The sequence below is a fragment of the Orcinus orca genome, chromosome 16 (genome assembly GCF_937001465.1).
Source record: "Orcinus orca chromosome 16, mOrcOrc1.1, whole genome shotgun sequence".
Taxonomy (NCBI): domain Eukaryota; kingdom Metazoa; phylum Chordata; class Mammalia; order Artiodactyla; family Delphinidae; genus Orcinus; species Orcinus orca.
Window position 1 is genome coordinate 73,981,105 of NC_064574.1, and position 16,602 is coordinate 73,997,706.

At 40.5% G+C, this 16,602-nt stretch overlaps 1 protein-coding gene across 7 annotated transcripts in view; it reads left to right on the top strand.

Annotated features, from left to right (window-relative positions):
• The window catches only part of CALN1 (calneuron 1), a 508,174-nt gene that overhangs the window by 139,801 nt on the left and 351,771 nt on the right, over positions 1-16,602 (top strand). The window contains exon 3 of one of the 7 annotated variants that reach the window (XM_049699588.1): positions 16,200-16,276. The exons of 5 other annotated variants lie outside the window; for them this stretch is intronic. In XM_049699588.1, coding sequence (XP_049555545.1) covers positions 16,275-16,276 — 2 coding nt within the window. In that variant the 5' untranslated portion in view covers positions 16,200-16,274. One more of the 7 variants, XM_033426294.2, reaches the window with a different exon arrangement.

The following is a 16,602-nucleotide window of genomic DNA, read 5'->3' on the forward strand; positions in this document are numbered from 1 at the left end:
AAATATATGAAAATTAAATCCTTTCACATTCAACGTATTAATTAAAGAAGATTATAATAGCCTTCAGGGGGAGCCTTAAAAAGCAGCTGAACTTTTTGTGTAATTACTTTCAGAAAGAACAACTCAAAATCATCTGCCAGAAACATTTCTGTTGGCAGGCGAGCTTCAGTATCCCTGTGACACTGGTGGACAGTTCCTTCCACCAGGTGCATTCATCTAATCACCCGCCAGCTCTTGATCCTTGGAAATTCACGGAGAGACGGTGCCATTCAAAATCAAGATTGGTTTAGGAGATGCACATCCCTTCTGGTCGACACAGCCTGTACTCGACGCTAGCCCTTCGCGTTCTCTGGTCAAGGCTCTCTCTTCCAAGGTCTGTGCTGCAGCCACGTCGTGTGCTCGCACTTGATGGCTGTGGCTCATTTTAGTCCTGGCCTGGAAGCAGCCTTGGTTCTGCCTTCAGGCTCCCTGGGGCCCTCCCCCCACGTGGAGGAAATTCCAGGCAGACATTGTAAAATGTTGTTAGTTTCTTTCTAGCTATAAAAATGAAATAGACCCGTGGTACAGAGTGTGGAAAGTTCAAACAAATAAGAATACAATGACAGTAAATCATCACTCAGCAGTGACTAGTATTTACATTTTGGTTGATTTCCTTCCAATAACTTTTTCTGTGACTAGGTATATCAATATATATCTCATATATATATATATGAGACTAGGTATAATAATTATATTTATATAGTTGTGATTGTGCTCTCCATATAATTTTATGGCTTGACCTTATAAAAGTAATAGAAGAATAGGATAATAAAAAAACAATAGAAGTGGGTACAAATGAAAGGTAAGAGTCCCCACCAGCCACACTACATGTCAGAGGCAACTATTTTTAATCATTTGTCATCCTGAGTGCCTGTGGTGGGTGAAATCACTCTAAATGAAGTGCTTCTGTGTTTTTGATTCTCCACCTTAAATGGAATCTCTCCACCTTCTCTTATGAACCAGAGATTCCTGCTGCCTTACAGCACTCCTCCCTTTCACCTTCCAGTGACTTTTATTTTTAAATCTTTAAATTAACTAGCTTTATTGCTTTAGCTCATCTATTTAAATCTTTATTGCTTCATTCATTTTAAGCAGTACCTTCTGATCTCCCACCATGAAAGACGAGGTACTTCACACCCTACAATCCTTTATCCTTTTCTAAAAATAAATTTATTTATTTATTTATTTTCCGCTGCTCTTGGGGCCTCCGTTGCTGCACGTGGGCCTTCTCTACTTGCGGTGAGCGGGGCTACTCTTCGTTGTGGTGCGTGGGCTTCTCATTGCAGTGGCTTGTGGAGCATGGGCTTTAGGTGCACGGGCTTCAGTAGTTGTGGCACACGGGCTTCAGTAGTTGTGGCACACAGGCTTCAGTAGTTGCGGCGTGCGGGCTTCAGTAGTTGTGGCTTGCGGGGTCTAGAGCGCAGGCTTCAGCAGTTGTGGCACACGGGCTTAGTTGCTCTGCGGCATGTGGGATCTTCCCAGACTAGGGCTCGAACCAGTGTCCCCTGAATTTGCAGGTGGATTCTTAACCACTGAGCCACCAAGGAAGCCCTCTTTTTCCTTTTTTAACCACTTTTATCACTAGACCATCATGGGGTCAAACACACTCTGTTCTCTGTCTAGAATCGAAACTTCCATGATTCGTCTATTGATTTCAGGTTCAAAAACAAAATAGTGTTTATAATACTATGATTATGTAAATATTATTCCCTGCAGAAACAAACATTGCATCATTAACCCTGTGCCGTTTGTAGGAGAAATGTATAAAAAAAGACCCAAACAAATCGTAACTTGGAAGGAAGAGTGAAGGAGGGGGGGAAGCCCACTTTACTTGTATTTGACATTTTTTAATAACTTTTTTAGAAGTTCTGTTTTATATTGCTAATATAAATAGTATTTTAATTGAAATATAGTTGATTTACATTATATTGGTTTCAGGTGTGTAAGACAGTGATTCAATATTTTTATAGATTATACTCCATTTAAAGTTATTACAAAACAATGGCTATCTTTCTCTGTGTTGTACAATATATCCTTGTTGATTATCTATTTTGTATGTAGTAGTTTGTATCTCTTAATCCCCTACCCCTATTTTGCCCCCCCTTCCCTCTCCCCACTGGTAACCACTCCTTTCTCTGTATCAAGTCTGTTTCTTTTTTCTTATATACATTCATTTGTTTACTTTTTAGATTCTGCATATAAGTGATAACATACAGTCTCTGTCTGACTTATTTCACTGAGCATAATGCTCTCTAGGTCACCCACGTTGTTGCAAATGGCAGAATTTCATTCTTTTTTATGGCCGAGTAGTATTCCATTGTGTAAATATACCACGTCTTCTTTATCCATTCATCTGTTGATGAACACTTAGGTTGCTTCCATATCTTGCCTATTGTAAATACTGCTGCTGTGAACATTGAAGTGCACGTATCTTTTTGTATTTGACATTTGCTATGGACATTTGGCCTCTCCTTCTTTTCCAGCAGATGATCCAGCTTCCGCTGCTGTTGGCTGCTGTGAGTCCCTTTTCTCCCTGCCCTCGGGACTCTGTGTCTTATTTGCTCCCACAGTGGTCCTCTGGGATTGCACCTCATCCATAGATTTCACCCACCAATTGGATCTCAAGTTCTGTCATTTCTTGGATTCCTTCTGTGTTTCACTGAAATAATTTTTTGAGTGATTCTGTTAGGAAGTGTCTATGGATGGGAAACTTTCTAAGCCCCTATCCTGATTGGATTTGTCAATTAATTTTTCCTGTGAGGCTAAAGGGCTTGTTCCATTGTCACCTAGTATCTGATGATGCCAATGTGCACCTAATGCCGGTATGACTGTCATTCATTAGAAAGTTGTCTGTTCTCTCTGTTAGAGGCTTGAGAGTGCTTTCTTTATGCTTGTGTTCTGAAACGTTATGCGGTTTTAGATGATGGATGAAGTTCTGGCTATTTGACAGGCCTTTTCAGTCTGAAGGTTCATATCATCAGCTCTTGAAGTTTTTTCTTCTATTACTTCCTTTCCTCTGTGTTCTCTCGTTCTGAAATGCTTCTTAAGTGGATGTGGCCCTTCTGTGTTAATCCTTACTGTTTATTAATTAAATTTTTTATTTCTGTTTTGCTGTATTTTCTGTGCTTTCCATGACTTCTTGCTCTAGTGCTTCTGATTTTTTCTCCAATCAATCAAAATTTTCACTTCCCTGAATTCTTGATCTCAGACTACACATTTTTCGTGGCAGCCTTTCAGATCTCCCTGAAGTGTTATGTGAACATTCTTTCAACTTGTCTGCTCTTTCCAGAATCTTCCTCGTTGTTTCTGGGGTCACCTTTTTTACTCCTGCCCTTTGGTGATGCTGATTTTCTTTTTAATTAATTAATTGATTGATTTTAGTTTTGGCTGCATTGGGTCTTCATTGCTGCGTGTGGGCTTTCTCTAGTTGTGGCGAGTGGTTGCAGTGTGCCAGCTTCTTATTGCAGTGGCTTCTCTTATTGTGGAGCACGGGCTCTAGGCATGTGGGCTTCAGTAGTTGTGGCACACAGGCTCAATAGTTGTGGTGCATGGGCTTAGTTGCTCTGTGGCATGTGGGATCTTCCCGGACCAGGGTTGGAACCTGTGTCCCCTGCATTGGCAGGCAGATTCTTAACCACTGAGCCACCAGGGAAGTCTCTGATGCTGATTTCCTTGAAGTCTCTGGCAATCCTTGTTTGACCATTGGCATTTCTGACATTTCTGAATGAAATGTATCAAGATTCAGGTTTCCTCTGAACACCAGCCTCCCCCCAAATGATAGGAGTGGCAGCAAACCTTCAGAGGGTGGACCATGTTGATGAGAAAGATTCATTTTAAGGTTCAAGACTGGGAAGGGGTGAACACGTTGCCCCCATGCAAAGGCAAGAGGAGGAGGGGCTCACCCCGGGGCACCCACACCAACCCTCAGGCACATAACTCCTTTTATTTATTTATTTTTTTAATTTTTTTTTTTGCGGTACGCGGGCCTCTCACTGCTGTGGCCTCTCCCATTGCGGGGCACAGGCTCTGGACGTGCAGGCTCAGCGGCCATGGCTCACGGGCCCAGCTGCTCCGCAGCATGTGGGACCCTCCCAGACCAGGGCACAAACCCGTGTCCCCCTGCATCGGCAGGCGGACTCTCAACCACTGTGCCACCAGGGAAGCCCACATCACTCCTTTTAAAAGAGCTTGTTCTCTGGGTGGGAGACCTAGCTCACTGTTCCAAGTAAAAGGCTTTAATGAGTCCCTCCGGGTCCACCCCATCTCCATCCAGCTCTTCGTACCAGTCACCTCGGGGTGCTCTGTGGCATCCCACCACTCCTGTCTCCACGGTGGCCTTCCCTCGTCACACTTCCAGCCCTGCCTCACTCTGCTTATCTTCATCCATCAAGATGATCAAAATAATTCTGCCTTCCAGAGATTTGCCAATTTTTTGGACTGACAGGGGTCTCCCTCTCCCCCATATTCAAAGCCTTTATGATTTTATTACATTTTGTTCCTCTGTACCATGATTTTAATGGCATTTTAGGAGAGAGACGTATATTCAGTTTTCCTTCTTGAAATACTTCGTAGAGTTAACAGCATGTTATAAAGATTTCTGACATCATTAAAAATTTAGGGACCATCACTGGTGCACAGCATACACTGATATGAATGTACTTTGCTTATTGATTTCTATACTTTTAGATTTTTGTCTTGTTTTCTTCTTCCTTTCTTTTCTTGTCTTTGTGTTTCCATTTTAAATACAATGCAACACAATTTTTTGGTGCACAAATCTTTGATCATTTCTCAGGATAGATTTCAAACAATAGATTTTTGGGGTCAAAGGGTGAGAACCATTATTTGAATGGATACCTAATTGCGAAGTTGTTTTCTCTAAGCGGTTCTTTTAACTGCTACAGAGTACTAGTCCCATTACAACCTCACTAGCATGTTAAAAACAAACAACCCTCCCACACTGAAAAAGCACATAACAGCATAAAAATTACATTTCTTGACTACTTACGAGCTCAATTATTGTTGTCATATGTTTTATTGTTGTTTTTCCAGTTTAGTGAATTGTCTGCTGTGTCCTTTTTGTACTCCCAGTTTGCCTCTCACTCTTATTTATGGTGTTTATAATGTTTAGAAGTTTACATTGTTATAATGGCAAGGCTCTCAGTCTTTTCCTTTGTAATTTCTTTAGCTATATTTCAACTTTGAATGTCCTTTAACTATAAAAGATGAGTTAAAGCTTTACATATATTTCACTCTAGATTTTGATTATATGATGTTTTCTGGGTCTACTCCTTTTAAATAGTCTTGTGGTTTCCTTTATGTCTTACTGCATTAAGTAGAACTTGTAGAATAGTGTTACCTAACAGTAGAAGTAATGGGCACTTTGTCTTTTTCCCGATTTTAACAGCAATGTCTCTGCAGTGATTTTCAAAGTGGGGTGTGTAAGGTGTTTTTTTGGGGTGTAGGGAGAAAAGGGAAGAAGGAAGAAATTACACTTTACTGATATTCATTGTAGAGAGTGATACTGACAGTGCTCAGTTGTCCATATGTGTGCTGGTCTGGTGTGACAGGTGTGTTGTGTTCAAGAAGGTGGGCATCCTATAAAGTGAGATATTGCTGTAGGACCTTCCTCATGTACTTGTTACCAGTTACTTCTGACACCAGTGCCTGGCTGGGGGATTTACAGGTAATATTAGTCAATTTTAACTAGAGTAACACCCAGAAAATAAGCAAGATGCCTGCCAAGGAGCCCCGGCTTTTAGATCATACTGATCATGCAGGCCCAAGAGGACCACAAGACAATGGCCAAGTTGGCGTTTCCTGTGCTTCCCAAAGGAGACCTTCACCAGCCACTTCATGGGTTAAAATTGACAAGCCAGCAGATTGGGCAAAAACTTAAAAAACTTCTAAAAGACTACTTAAAATGTTGATCTATATTAACTTTCATGAATAATGAAACCTGGTCTAATCTTTGAAATGAGATGGAAAATGACTCTCAGTGGCCTTTGTACCCCAAGACACTGTGCAGCTTCTATCAGGGCAAAGTTCTTCAAAGAGTTGTCAAACAGAAAGCAGAGTCACACATTTTCTGTCATGAACAGGCAAATGGTCCATGTCTGTGATCTCTTCTGAGATGGCAGGATGTTGCCTGCTACACACACTGAGAGATGACATTTTAACAAAGATAGAGGAAATAACTGCTTTTTTTAAAAAACATCTTTATTGGAGTATAATTGCTTTATACTGATGTGTTAGTTTCTGCTGTACAACCAAGTCAATCAGTTATACATGTACATATATCCCCATGTCTCCTTCCTCTTGCATCTCTCTCCTTCCCACCCTCCCTATCCCACCCCTCTAGGTGGACACAAAGCACCGAGCTGATCTCCTTGTGCTATGTGACTGCTTCCCACTAGCTATCTGTCTTACATTTGGTAGTGTATATATGTCCATGCCACTCTCTCACTTTGTCCCAGCTTACCCTTCCTCCCACCCCCATGTCCTTAAGTCCATTCTCTAGTAGGTCTGCGTCTTTGTTCCTGTCCTGCCCCTAGGTTCTTCAGAACCTTTGTTTTTTTTTTAAGATTCCACATATATGTGTTAGCATACGGTATTTGTTTTTCTCTATCTGACTTACTTCACTCTGTATGACAGTCTCTAGGTCCAGCCACCTCGCTACAAATAACTCAATTTTGTTTCTTTTTATGGCTGAATACTATTTCATTGTATATATGTGCCACATCTTCTTTATCCATTCATCTGTCAGTGGACACTTAGGTTGCTTCCATGTCCTGGCTATTGTAAATAGAGCTGCAATGAACATTGTGGTACATGACTCTTTTTGAATTATGGTTTCCTCAGGGTATATGCCCAGTAGTGGGATTGCTGGGTCATATGGTAGTTCTATTTTTAGCTTTTTGAGGAACCTCCATACTGTTTTCCATAGTGGCTGTATCAATTTACATTCCCACCAACAGCACAAGAGGGTTCCCTTTTCTCCACACCCTCTCCAGCATTTATTGTTTGTAGATTTTTTGATGATGGCCATTCTGACCAGTGTGAGATGATATCTCATTGTAGTTTTGATTTGCATTTCTCTAATGATTGATGATGTTGAGCATCCTTTCTTGTGTTTGCTGGCAATCTGTATATCTTCTTTGGAGAAATGTCTATTTAGGTCTTCTGCCCATTTTGGGGATGGGTTGTTTGTTTCTTTGATATTGAGCTGCATGAGCTGCTTGTATATTTTGGAGATTAAACATGGAGGCTAAACAATACACTACTAAATAACCAAGAGATCACTGTAGAAATCAAAGAGGAAATCAAAATGCCTAGAAATAAATGACAATGAAAACATGACGACCCAAAACCTATGGGATGCAGCGAAAGCAGTTCTAAGAGGGAAGTTTATAGCAATACAATCCTACCTCAAGAAACAAGAAACATCTCAAATAAACAACCTAACCTTAAACCTAAAGCAATTAGAGAAAGAAGAACAAAAAACCCCCAAAGTTAGCAGAAGGAAAGAAATCATAAAGATCAGATCAGAAATAAATGAAAAAGAAATGAAGGAAATGATAGCAAAGATCAATAAAACTAAATGCTGGTTCTTTGAGAAAATAAACAAAATTGATAAACTATTAGACGGGCTCATCAAGCAAAAAAGGGAGAAGACTCAAATCAATAGAATTAGAAATGAAAACGGAGAAGTAACAACTGACACTGCAGAAATACAAAGGATCATGAGAGATTACTACAAGCGACTATATGCCAATAAAATGGACAGATTCTTAGTAAAGCACAACCTTCTGAGACTGAACCAGGAAGAAATGGAAAATATAAACAGACCAATCACAAGCACTGAAATTGAAACTGTGATTAAAATCTTTCAACAAGCAAAAGCCCAGGACCAAATGGCTTCACAGGTGAATTCTATCAAACATTTGGAGAAGAGCTAACACCTATCATTCTCAAACTCTTCCAGAATATAGCAGAGGGAGGAACACTCCCAAACTCATTCTACGAGGCCACCAACACCCTGATACCAAAACCAGACAAAGATGTCACAAAGAAAGAAAACTACAGGCCCATATCACTGATGAACATTGTTGCAAAAATCCTCAACAAAATACTAGCAAACAGAATCCAACAGCACATTAAAAGGATCATACACCATGATCAAGTGCAGTTTATCCCAGGAATGCAAGGGTTCTTCAATATACGCAAATCAATCAATGTGATACACTATATTAAAAAATTGAAAGAGAAAAACCATATGATCATCTCAATAGATGCAGAAAAATGTTTTGACAAAATTCAACACCGATTTATGATAAAAAACCCTCCAGAAAGTAGACAAAGAGGGAACTTTTCTCAACATAATAAAGGCCATATGTGACACACCCACAGCCAACATCGTTCTCAATGGTGAAAAACTGAAACCATTTCTACTAAGATCAGGAACAAGACAAGGTTGCCCATTCTCACCACTATTATGTAACATAGTTTTGGAAGTTTTAGCCACAGCAATCAGAGAAGAAAAAGAAATAAAAGGAATCCATCGGAAAAGAAGAAGTAAAGCTGTCACTGTTTGCAGATCACATGATACTATACATAGATAATCCTAAGGATGCTACCAGGAAACTACTAGAGCTAATCGATGAATCTGGTAAAGTAGCAAGATACAAAATTAATGCACAGAAATCTCTTGCATTCCTATACACTAATGATGAAAAATCTGAAAAAGAAATTAAGGAAACACTCCCATTTACCTTTGCAACAAAAAGAATAAAATACTTAGGAATAAACCTACCTAAGGAGAAAAAAGGCCTGTATGCAGAAAACTATAAGACACTGATGAAGGAAATAAAAGATGATTCAAACAGATGGAGAGATATACCATGTTCTTGGATTGGAAGAATCAACATTGTGAAAATGACTCTACTACCCAAAGCAATCTACAGATTCAATGCAATCCTTATCAAACTACCAATGGCATTTTTCACAGAACTAGAACAAAAAATTTCATGATTTGAATGGAAACACAAAAGACCCTGAATAACCAAAGCAATCTTGAGAAAGAATAACGGAGCTGGAGGAATCAGGCTCCCTGACTTCAGAAATAATTGCTTTTTAAAGGAAACTCATGCTCAAACCTCAAAAACAGTTTTGAGAATGGATGGTTTTGGAAATCTTTCTACCATTATGTGATTTTGTTGCTGAAAAACTGTTGTGAGTGTGCTATCTACAAACTCAAATTTGTGAAGTTAAAAAATCTGGGGGCTTCCCTGGTGGCACAGTGGTTAAGAATCTGTCTGCCAATGCAAGGGACACGGGTTCGAGCCCTGGCTGGGGAAGATCCCACGTGCCGCGGAGCAACTAAGCCTGTGAGCCAGAACTACTGAGCCTGTGCTCAAGAGCCACAGCTACTGAATCCTGCGCGCCTAGAGCCCGTGCTCCACAGCAAGAGAAGTCACCCAATGAGAAGCCCACGCACCACAAGGAAGAGTAGCCCCAGCTTGCCACAACTAGAGAAAGCCCGCATGCAGCAAGGAAGACCGAACATAGCCAAAAATAACAACAAATAAATTAATTAAAAAAAAACCTGGAAACAGAATTTTGTTAACTGCTGAAGAATCTTCCAAATCGATTGTTTTTTTTGTTAAAACTATGAAAGTGCAACCGCTTTGAATCAGTTTGCAAAATCACCTGTTGAAATTCAGGAAGATGAAACTTTACCAGCAAAAATCTTGGCATGCTTGTGGGACGGATTGAAGAATGAATGTTGTGATGTAGTAAACCCTGCCAGTGATGTTTCTTCGATTTGGATCTGTAACTTTTTTTGAGGCGTATTTTTGGTTATGACAGATGTTTTAATCAAGTATGGAAATACACCCAACCTAAAACCAGATCTTCAAATCACTGTATAACAAAATGTTATGTCAAGATTTTCAGTAAGCATGAATAACAGTAAATCACACTGCTTTCAATAAAAATCCAATTTCTGTATTTTGAGAAACAAAGCATTCATTGAAGCAGTGTTTTAAATTTATGAGTCTAGAGTTGCATGTAGAATTCTCATATTTCATACTGTTGTCTATTTGTGCTTTCCCTGTTTGTTTTAATAAAGTTGTCAGAGATTTGTCTGGTTTTTTGCTTTTGTTTCAGAGAACCAGCTCTTTTAATTTATCTGTTTTCTAATTCAGCTCTGTCTCATTATTTCGTTTTTTCTGTTTTCTTAATTTATTTTGTTGTTCTTTTTCTAAAACGTTTGTGTTGAAAACTTATTTATTTATTTATTTTGGGCTGTCTTGGGTCATCGTTGCTGTGCACGGGCTTTCTCTGGTTGCAGCGAGCGGGGAGTACTCTTTGTTGCGGTGTGCAGGCTTCTCATTGCGGTGACTTCTCTTGCTGCAGAGCTCGGGCTCTAGGTGCGTGAGCTTCAGTAGTTGTGGCTCATGGACTCCAGAGCGCAGGTTCAGTAGTTGTGGTGCACAGGCTTAGTTGCTCTGCGGCATGTGGGATCTTCCTGGACCAGGGCTCGAACCCCTGTCCCCTGCATTGGGAGGCAGATTCTTAACCACTGAGCCACCAGGGAAGCCCTTGAAGACTTATTTAGTGTTTATATTTTTCTCTTAAAAACAGTAAGAGCATTTAAAGACCTCACAAGCTTATCTGAATACTACTTTGCTATACCTCACATGCTTTTTTTTTTTTTTTTTGCGGTACGTGGGCCTCTCACTGTTGTGGCCTCTTCCGTTGCGGAGCACAGGCTCCGGACGCGCAGGCTTAGGGACCATGGCTCACGGGCCCAGCCGCTCTGCAGCATGTGGGATCTTCCCGGACCAGGGCACGAACCCGTGTCCCTTGCATCAGCAGGCGGACTCTCAACCACTGTGCCACCAGGGAAGCCCCCTCATATGCTTTTTAATAAGAACTATTTCCCTTTTAAAATTTTAAATAGAGAGTATAATTTAAATTTTAATTTAAACTTTGATCTAGGAGTATATTAAAAATTTCAATTTTAATGAATAAGTTCTAGAGATCAAAGGTACAGCATGGTGATTATAGCTAATAATACTGTATCATATACTTGAAACTTGCTAAGAGAGTAGGTCTTAAATGATCTCACCACAAAAAAAGAGAAAGGGTAATTATGGGACATGTTGGAGGTGTTAAGGAATGCTATGGTGGTCATCCTTTTGCAACATATAAGGCTGTCAACATCTTATACAGCTTAGACTTACACAATGTTGTATGTCAGTTATATCTCAACAAAGTTAGACAAATGTCTTAGCATTTAAAAATATTGAATTTTATTATTGTTTCTGTTTATATTCAACTGTCTCAGACCTGCTTTTGAAGACCTTTACTGAAGTTTGCTTTGTGGTCTTATATTTGATAAATTTTTGTAAATGTTCAGATATCTCGAAAGTTATCTCTGGGGGGTGGTGGGGACACACACACACACACTCACACACACACTCATATACAGAGACACATCAAATCGGCCTTCATAGAAAAATGTCTACATCATTCATATCCCCTTTGTTTTTGTTTTTTACCCAGGTAATTTGCCAAAGCCTTAGAGGGTGTCTTTAAAATCTTCACCAGTTTTTAAAATCAAAAATATATTTAAATTATTTTTTGGTTTATAATGATATGTACATGATGCATAGAGGTTTGTGACTAATATATATATTTTTTGGATTTTCCCCTTTTTAAACATACCTTCACTATACTATCAGTGCTTTTCATTTTAAATTGCTTTGCAGTTAGAACTTTCTTTTCTTTGACCTTTGCCTTTAAGTCTTTTCCCATAATTTAATTTGTAAACTTCTCTACTCATTTTACTTTAAATGACCTTTAAAGGCAGTAGCAGGTAGTGATTGTGTCTCCGTTGTGTCTGCTTGCTGTTACGAAGGGAGCTGCGTTTCGTCTTGTTCCTCTGTGGGTAACCTGTATTTTCTAACCTGGATGCTCAGAAGACATTTCCTTATCTTTGAAATTCAGAAATGTCACAAGGATATCTAGTTCTGTCAGCATGGTCACTGAGCTAACGTGGATTATTTTCCTGCAACAAATGAAGAGATGCTGGATAAACATATAACAAAAAAGTTAACTCTGTAGCCCAGCCAGTCCTTTGCCTGCTAGCTTAACAGATTTATCCTTCTCTCTCCCCCTGCACCACTCTGTATAGTAGGGTCTGTCCAAGCAAACTATGTTTCCAGATTCCCTGGCCAAAGGGAGGCACCAACAGGAGGTGAGACGGTGAGGACAGAGAGTGAGGCTCCCCACCCCTACCTACCTTTGACAGATGTCTCCATGGTACCTCTCCCTCTTAAGGGTTCCTGCCCTGCATCTTGGCAGAGCAGAGATATCCTATTGGGCGACCCCTACCATGGTTCTAGCTCCTCTGGGCACCCCACCTTTGAGGTTCTGGTCATACTGCCATCGCCATATGTCCCTCCACAGTAGGGGTAGGAGCAACTTTCTGCTGTTGCTAATCTCTGCTAACCAGCCTCTCGACAGGGGGTTGGGGGGGTGCTTTTCAGCCCTTCTGCCCACTTGGTAGGTAGCTCACTGTTGCACATCTTTTTATTGAACTAGCTGACATAGGCTCTGTTTTCCTGACTACACTTTTCCTGTTTTACACATTAAAATAACTTAGTGTGAAAGAAAAGAAGGGGAAACTCAGAGCCCAGAGAGGAAAGCGTAGGGGTGGACGCTGCTTCAGGGTAGGGAAACCCCCGAAGGCTCTGGTAGGTGGGAGTCTTAATGTTCATGCCGGGAGAAAAGGTGTGGTCTTGGGTCCACAGCAGGCAGGAAGCAGGAACTCAGACCCTGGTTTCGCTGCCCCTCCCACAAGAGGGGACTAGACTCAGTCAGCCCACTGCTCAGCAAAGTGGCTGAGATGCTTATGTCTACGAGGAGCTGTGGCTGCCAAAGGAAAAGGCCCCCGTGACAAATGAGAACTCCAGACCTGTGCCTCGGGGATGCGCACTCCATATCTACACTACCCATGTGGTGCGCGCCTTCCAGGCCAAGAATGAATGGACAAACTGGTCCCCAACTGGTGAAACCTATGGCACCTGTGCCTCGGACACAGATCTCTGCGCATGTGAAGCTCCAAAGGGAAAAGCAACACCTGCTGAAGATGGCCCCGCCCACAAAGAGTGAAACCACACCTGGAAACTGTTTACTGCTAGAGAAATCAGAGAAGTACCACAAAGAAGATTAGTGCCTTAAGAAACTGAGATAATTGAGATTCTGAAAGAAAATATGCAAAGGTCAGAGAATAAAAATTGAAAGATTTATACTCAGTGATAAATAAAAGATGGATTTGTAAAAGAAACTAAACTGCTGGAAATGGAAAACGTCATCATTTAGATGAAAACTGAGCAGACAGGTTAAACTGTAAGTTAAGTTACAACTGAAAAAAGAATGTGTGAATGTAAAAATAATTTTGAGGAAATTGCTTACAAGATACACAGATAAAAATATGAAAATTTTAAACAAGTTTAAAGGGGGGGTGGGATGAATTGGGAGAGTGGGATTGACATACATACACTATTGATATTATGTATAAAATACATAACTAATGAGAACCTACTGTATAGGTCAGGGAACTCTCCGCAGTGCTCTGTGGTGACCTATACGGGAAGGAAATCTGAAAAGAGGGGACATAAGTATACGTACAACTGATTCACTTTGCTGCACGGGAGAAACTAACACAACATTGTAAAGCAGCTATACTCCAATAAAAATTAGTTTAAAAAAAGTTTAAGAAACTCGGAAAATACAATAATATATCAGTTAAAGTTTAGTTCAAGGACCAGTAACCACACTGCGTATTTTAAGGAGGAAGGGATTTAATACAGGGAATTTGATGCTTACAAGATTGTTGAAGGGCTGAAGGACTGGATTGTGGATGGCTGTCCAGAATGACTCCCAGAATAATTCAGATTGACCCTCCAGGAGATTTACTACCACTGAGACTGCCACTGGAATCTGCTTGTTGTTCCTAAAACTTCCTCTGGACCCCCCAAAAGCTGGAAAATGGACTTGAAGTTGATCCGAGGATTCAGAAGCCATTGCTCTTCTCCCACCACCTTTACTACTTCTTCACAGCCAGGAAACTGGAGAGTGGACGGCGGAACACTGTTGCAGGAAAACATCGTGTTTCCATGACTTTTCTTGCCTGTAGAAACAACCAGAAATGGTCAGGAAAAAAGACCTTCATCCAGCGGCACGCTGGAGCTACCTCATGCCAGCTTATGAAAGACACTTGTTGGGGCTTCCCTGGTGGTGCAGTGGTTAGGAATCCACCTGCCGATGCAGGGCACACAGGTTCAAGCCCTGGTCTGGGAAGATCCCACATGCCGCGGAGCAACTAAGCCTGTGTGCCACAACCACTGACCCTGCGCTCTAGAGCCCACGAGCCACAACTGCTGAGCCTACGTGCCACAACTACTGAAGCCCATGTGCCTAGAGCCCATGCTGTGCAACCAGAGAAGCCACCATAATGAGAAGCCTGTGCACCACAACAAAGAGTAGCCCCCACTCACTGCAACTAAAGAAAGCCCACGCACAGCAACAAGACCCAACACGGCCATAAATACATAAATAACTTAATTAATTAAAAGCAGGGAAGAAAAGACACTTGTTAAATTTTCAGGAATTTTACGAGTCAGTTATTAAACATAGCCATTCTTAAATGCATGATAAATGAAATATAAACTTAAATTCTCAGATGAAGTATAAACTTACAGTGAAATAAATTATATTACATCACAAAGGTAATAAATACTAAAAACTCTTCATTTCCTAATTATTTGACTACACTTTATTATTATCTATGATTTTGTGGTTAATTTAGTCTATGACATGTATATGGTGAAAATACTGTATAATGGTGCTGGTGCTGGTATACTACTTCACATCTCTTCACAACTCCATGTTCACTGATACCACGTTGTTGGCTCGGAATTGGCCATTGTGGGAGTATTTCTACCATGGATAGGGGTAAATGCTACGGATCAAGGTGTTTTGTGAGACCCCGCACACATACCATTGTATTCATCTCTCTTCTGCATTCCGAACTTGGGCAAGTGCTTTCTAATTTTGGAACTAATTCTCATACAGAGCTCTAGTAGCAATGGAGTCTGGAAAACAAAGTGATTAGCTTTTCAGCTTTTTTAATCTGATGGGGTATGAATGAATGTTGGATGAACCAGTCAAGAGTATTGAGCTTGAATGAAGAGGTCCAACATACATCGAATACATCTCTTTATGAAAGAGAGAATATCGAGTTGGGGAGAGAGCCTATATCTGAAATTATAGACTTAGAATGGTCCAGAATGAGTATTAACAGGTGAACAAGTAGATTTCTCATCAGCAACAAAATATCCTCCGAGTACTAAGTAAATAATTTGTAATTCTTTACCAAGTTGAACTATAATCCAAATGAGATTGAAATACTTTTTTTTTAAGGAAAAAGACCAAAAAGCTTTCCATTTATAATTCCTTAATGAAAGAACTACTACATTCCCTTCATTAAGAAGGGAATTGAACCCAGAGGAGTGCAACAATGAGCAGAGAAATTAGTAAACTTGTAGAAAAGTCTAGGTAAGCATTGGTTGTGACATGCACCAATAACAACTACAATAATAATGACTAATAGTGAGGGGTTTAAGAGTAAGATTGAACTGAAATATTAGAAAACAATAGCATGGAAGAACAAAGCAATCCCAAAATGATAAGCAACCCAGTAGATAAAGGTAAAAAGCAAATTGTAGGAGGGGAAATTAGAATGGCCAAAAAACATATAACAAGATGCCTAAGCTAGCGGTCAAGGAAATCCAATTACAGATGAAACAGTCTGATCATACTCCTTGTCAGCAAGGCTGTGGGGGAAATAGACATGCCGATAGGCTAATGGTGGGTCTGTAAGTTGCTACAACCATGATGATGATTTTAAAAGATGTTTACAAATTCTTTGATACTCCATCTTTCAGAAGGTGGAGCCTAATTTCTCTCTCCATGAGTGTAGGCTTTCCTTAGCATCTTGCTTTTAATGAACAGAATGTGTCAAAAATGACGGTGTGATTTCTGAGACCAAATCATAAAAGCCCCCTCATTCTGTGTCTTGGATCACCTGCTAGGGGAAGCCGGCTGTCATGTCATAAGAACACCTGAGCAGCCCTCTGGAGAGTCCCCTGAGGATGTTGTGAACAGCCATGTGAGTACACCATCTTGGAAGTGGATCCTCCAGCTGCAGTCACACCTTCTGACGGTGGTAGCCCTGATCAGTGTCTTGACTGCAACCTTCTGAGAACTCCTGAGCCAGAACCACCCAGCAAAGCAATTCCTGATTCCTGACCCACAGAACCTGTGAGATAATAAATATTTGCTCTTTTAAGCCACTAAGTTCAAGGGTACTTTGTTATGTAGTGACAGACGACTAACCCAACCACTTTGGAGAGCACTTTGGAAAAATTCTGTAATATTTTATCTAGGTATGTAGGCTAGAGAAATTCCCCTCAATTTATGCAAAGAGACACATGA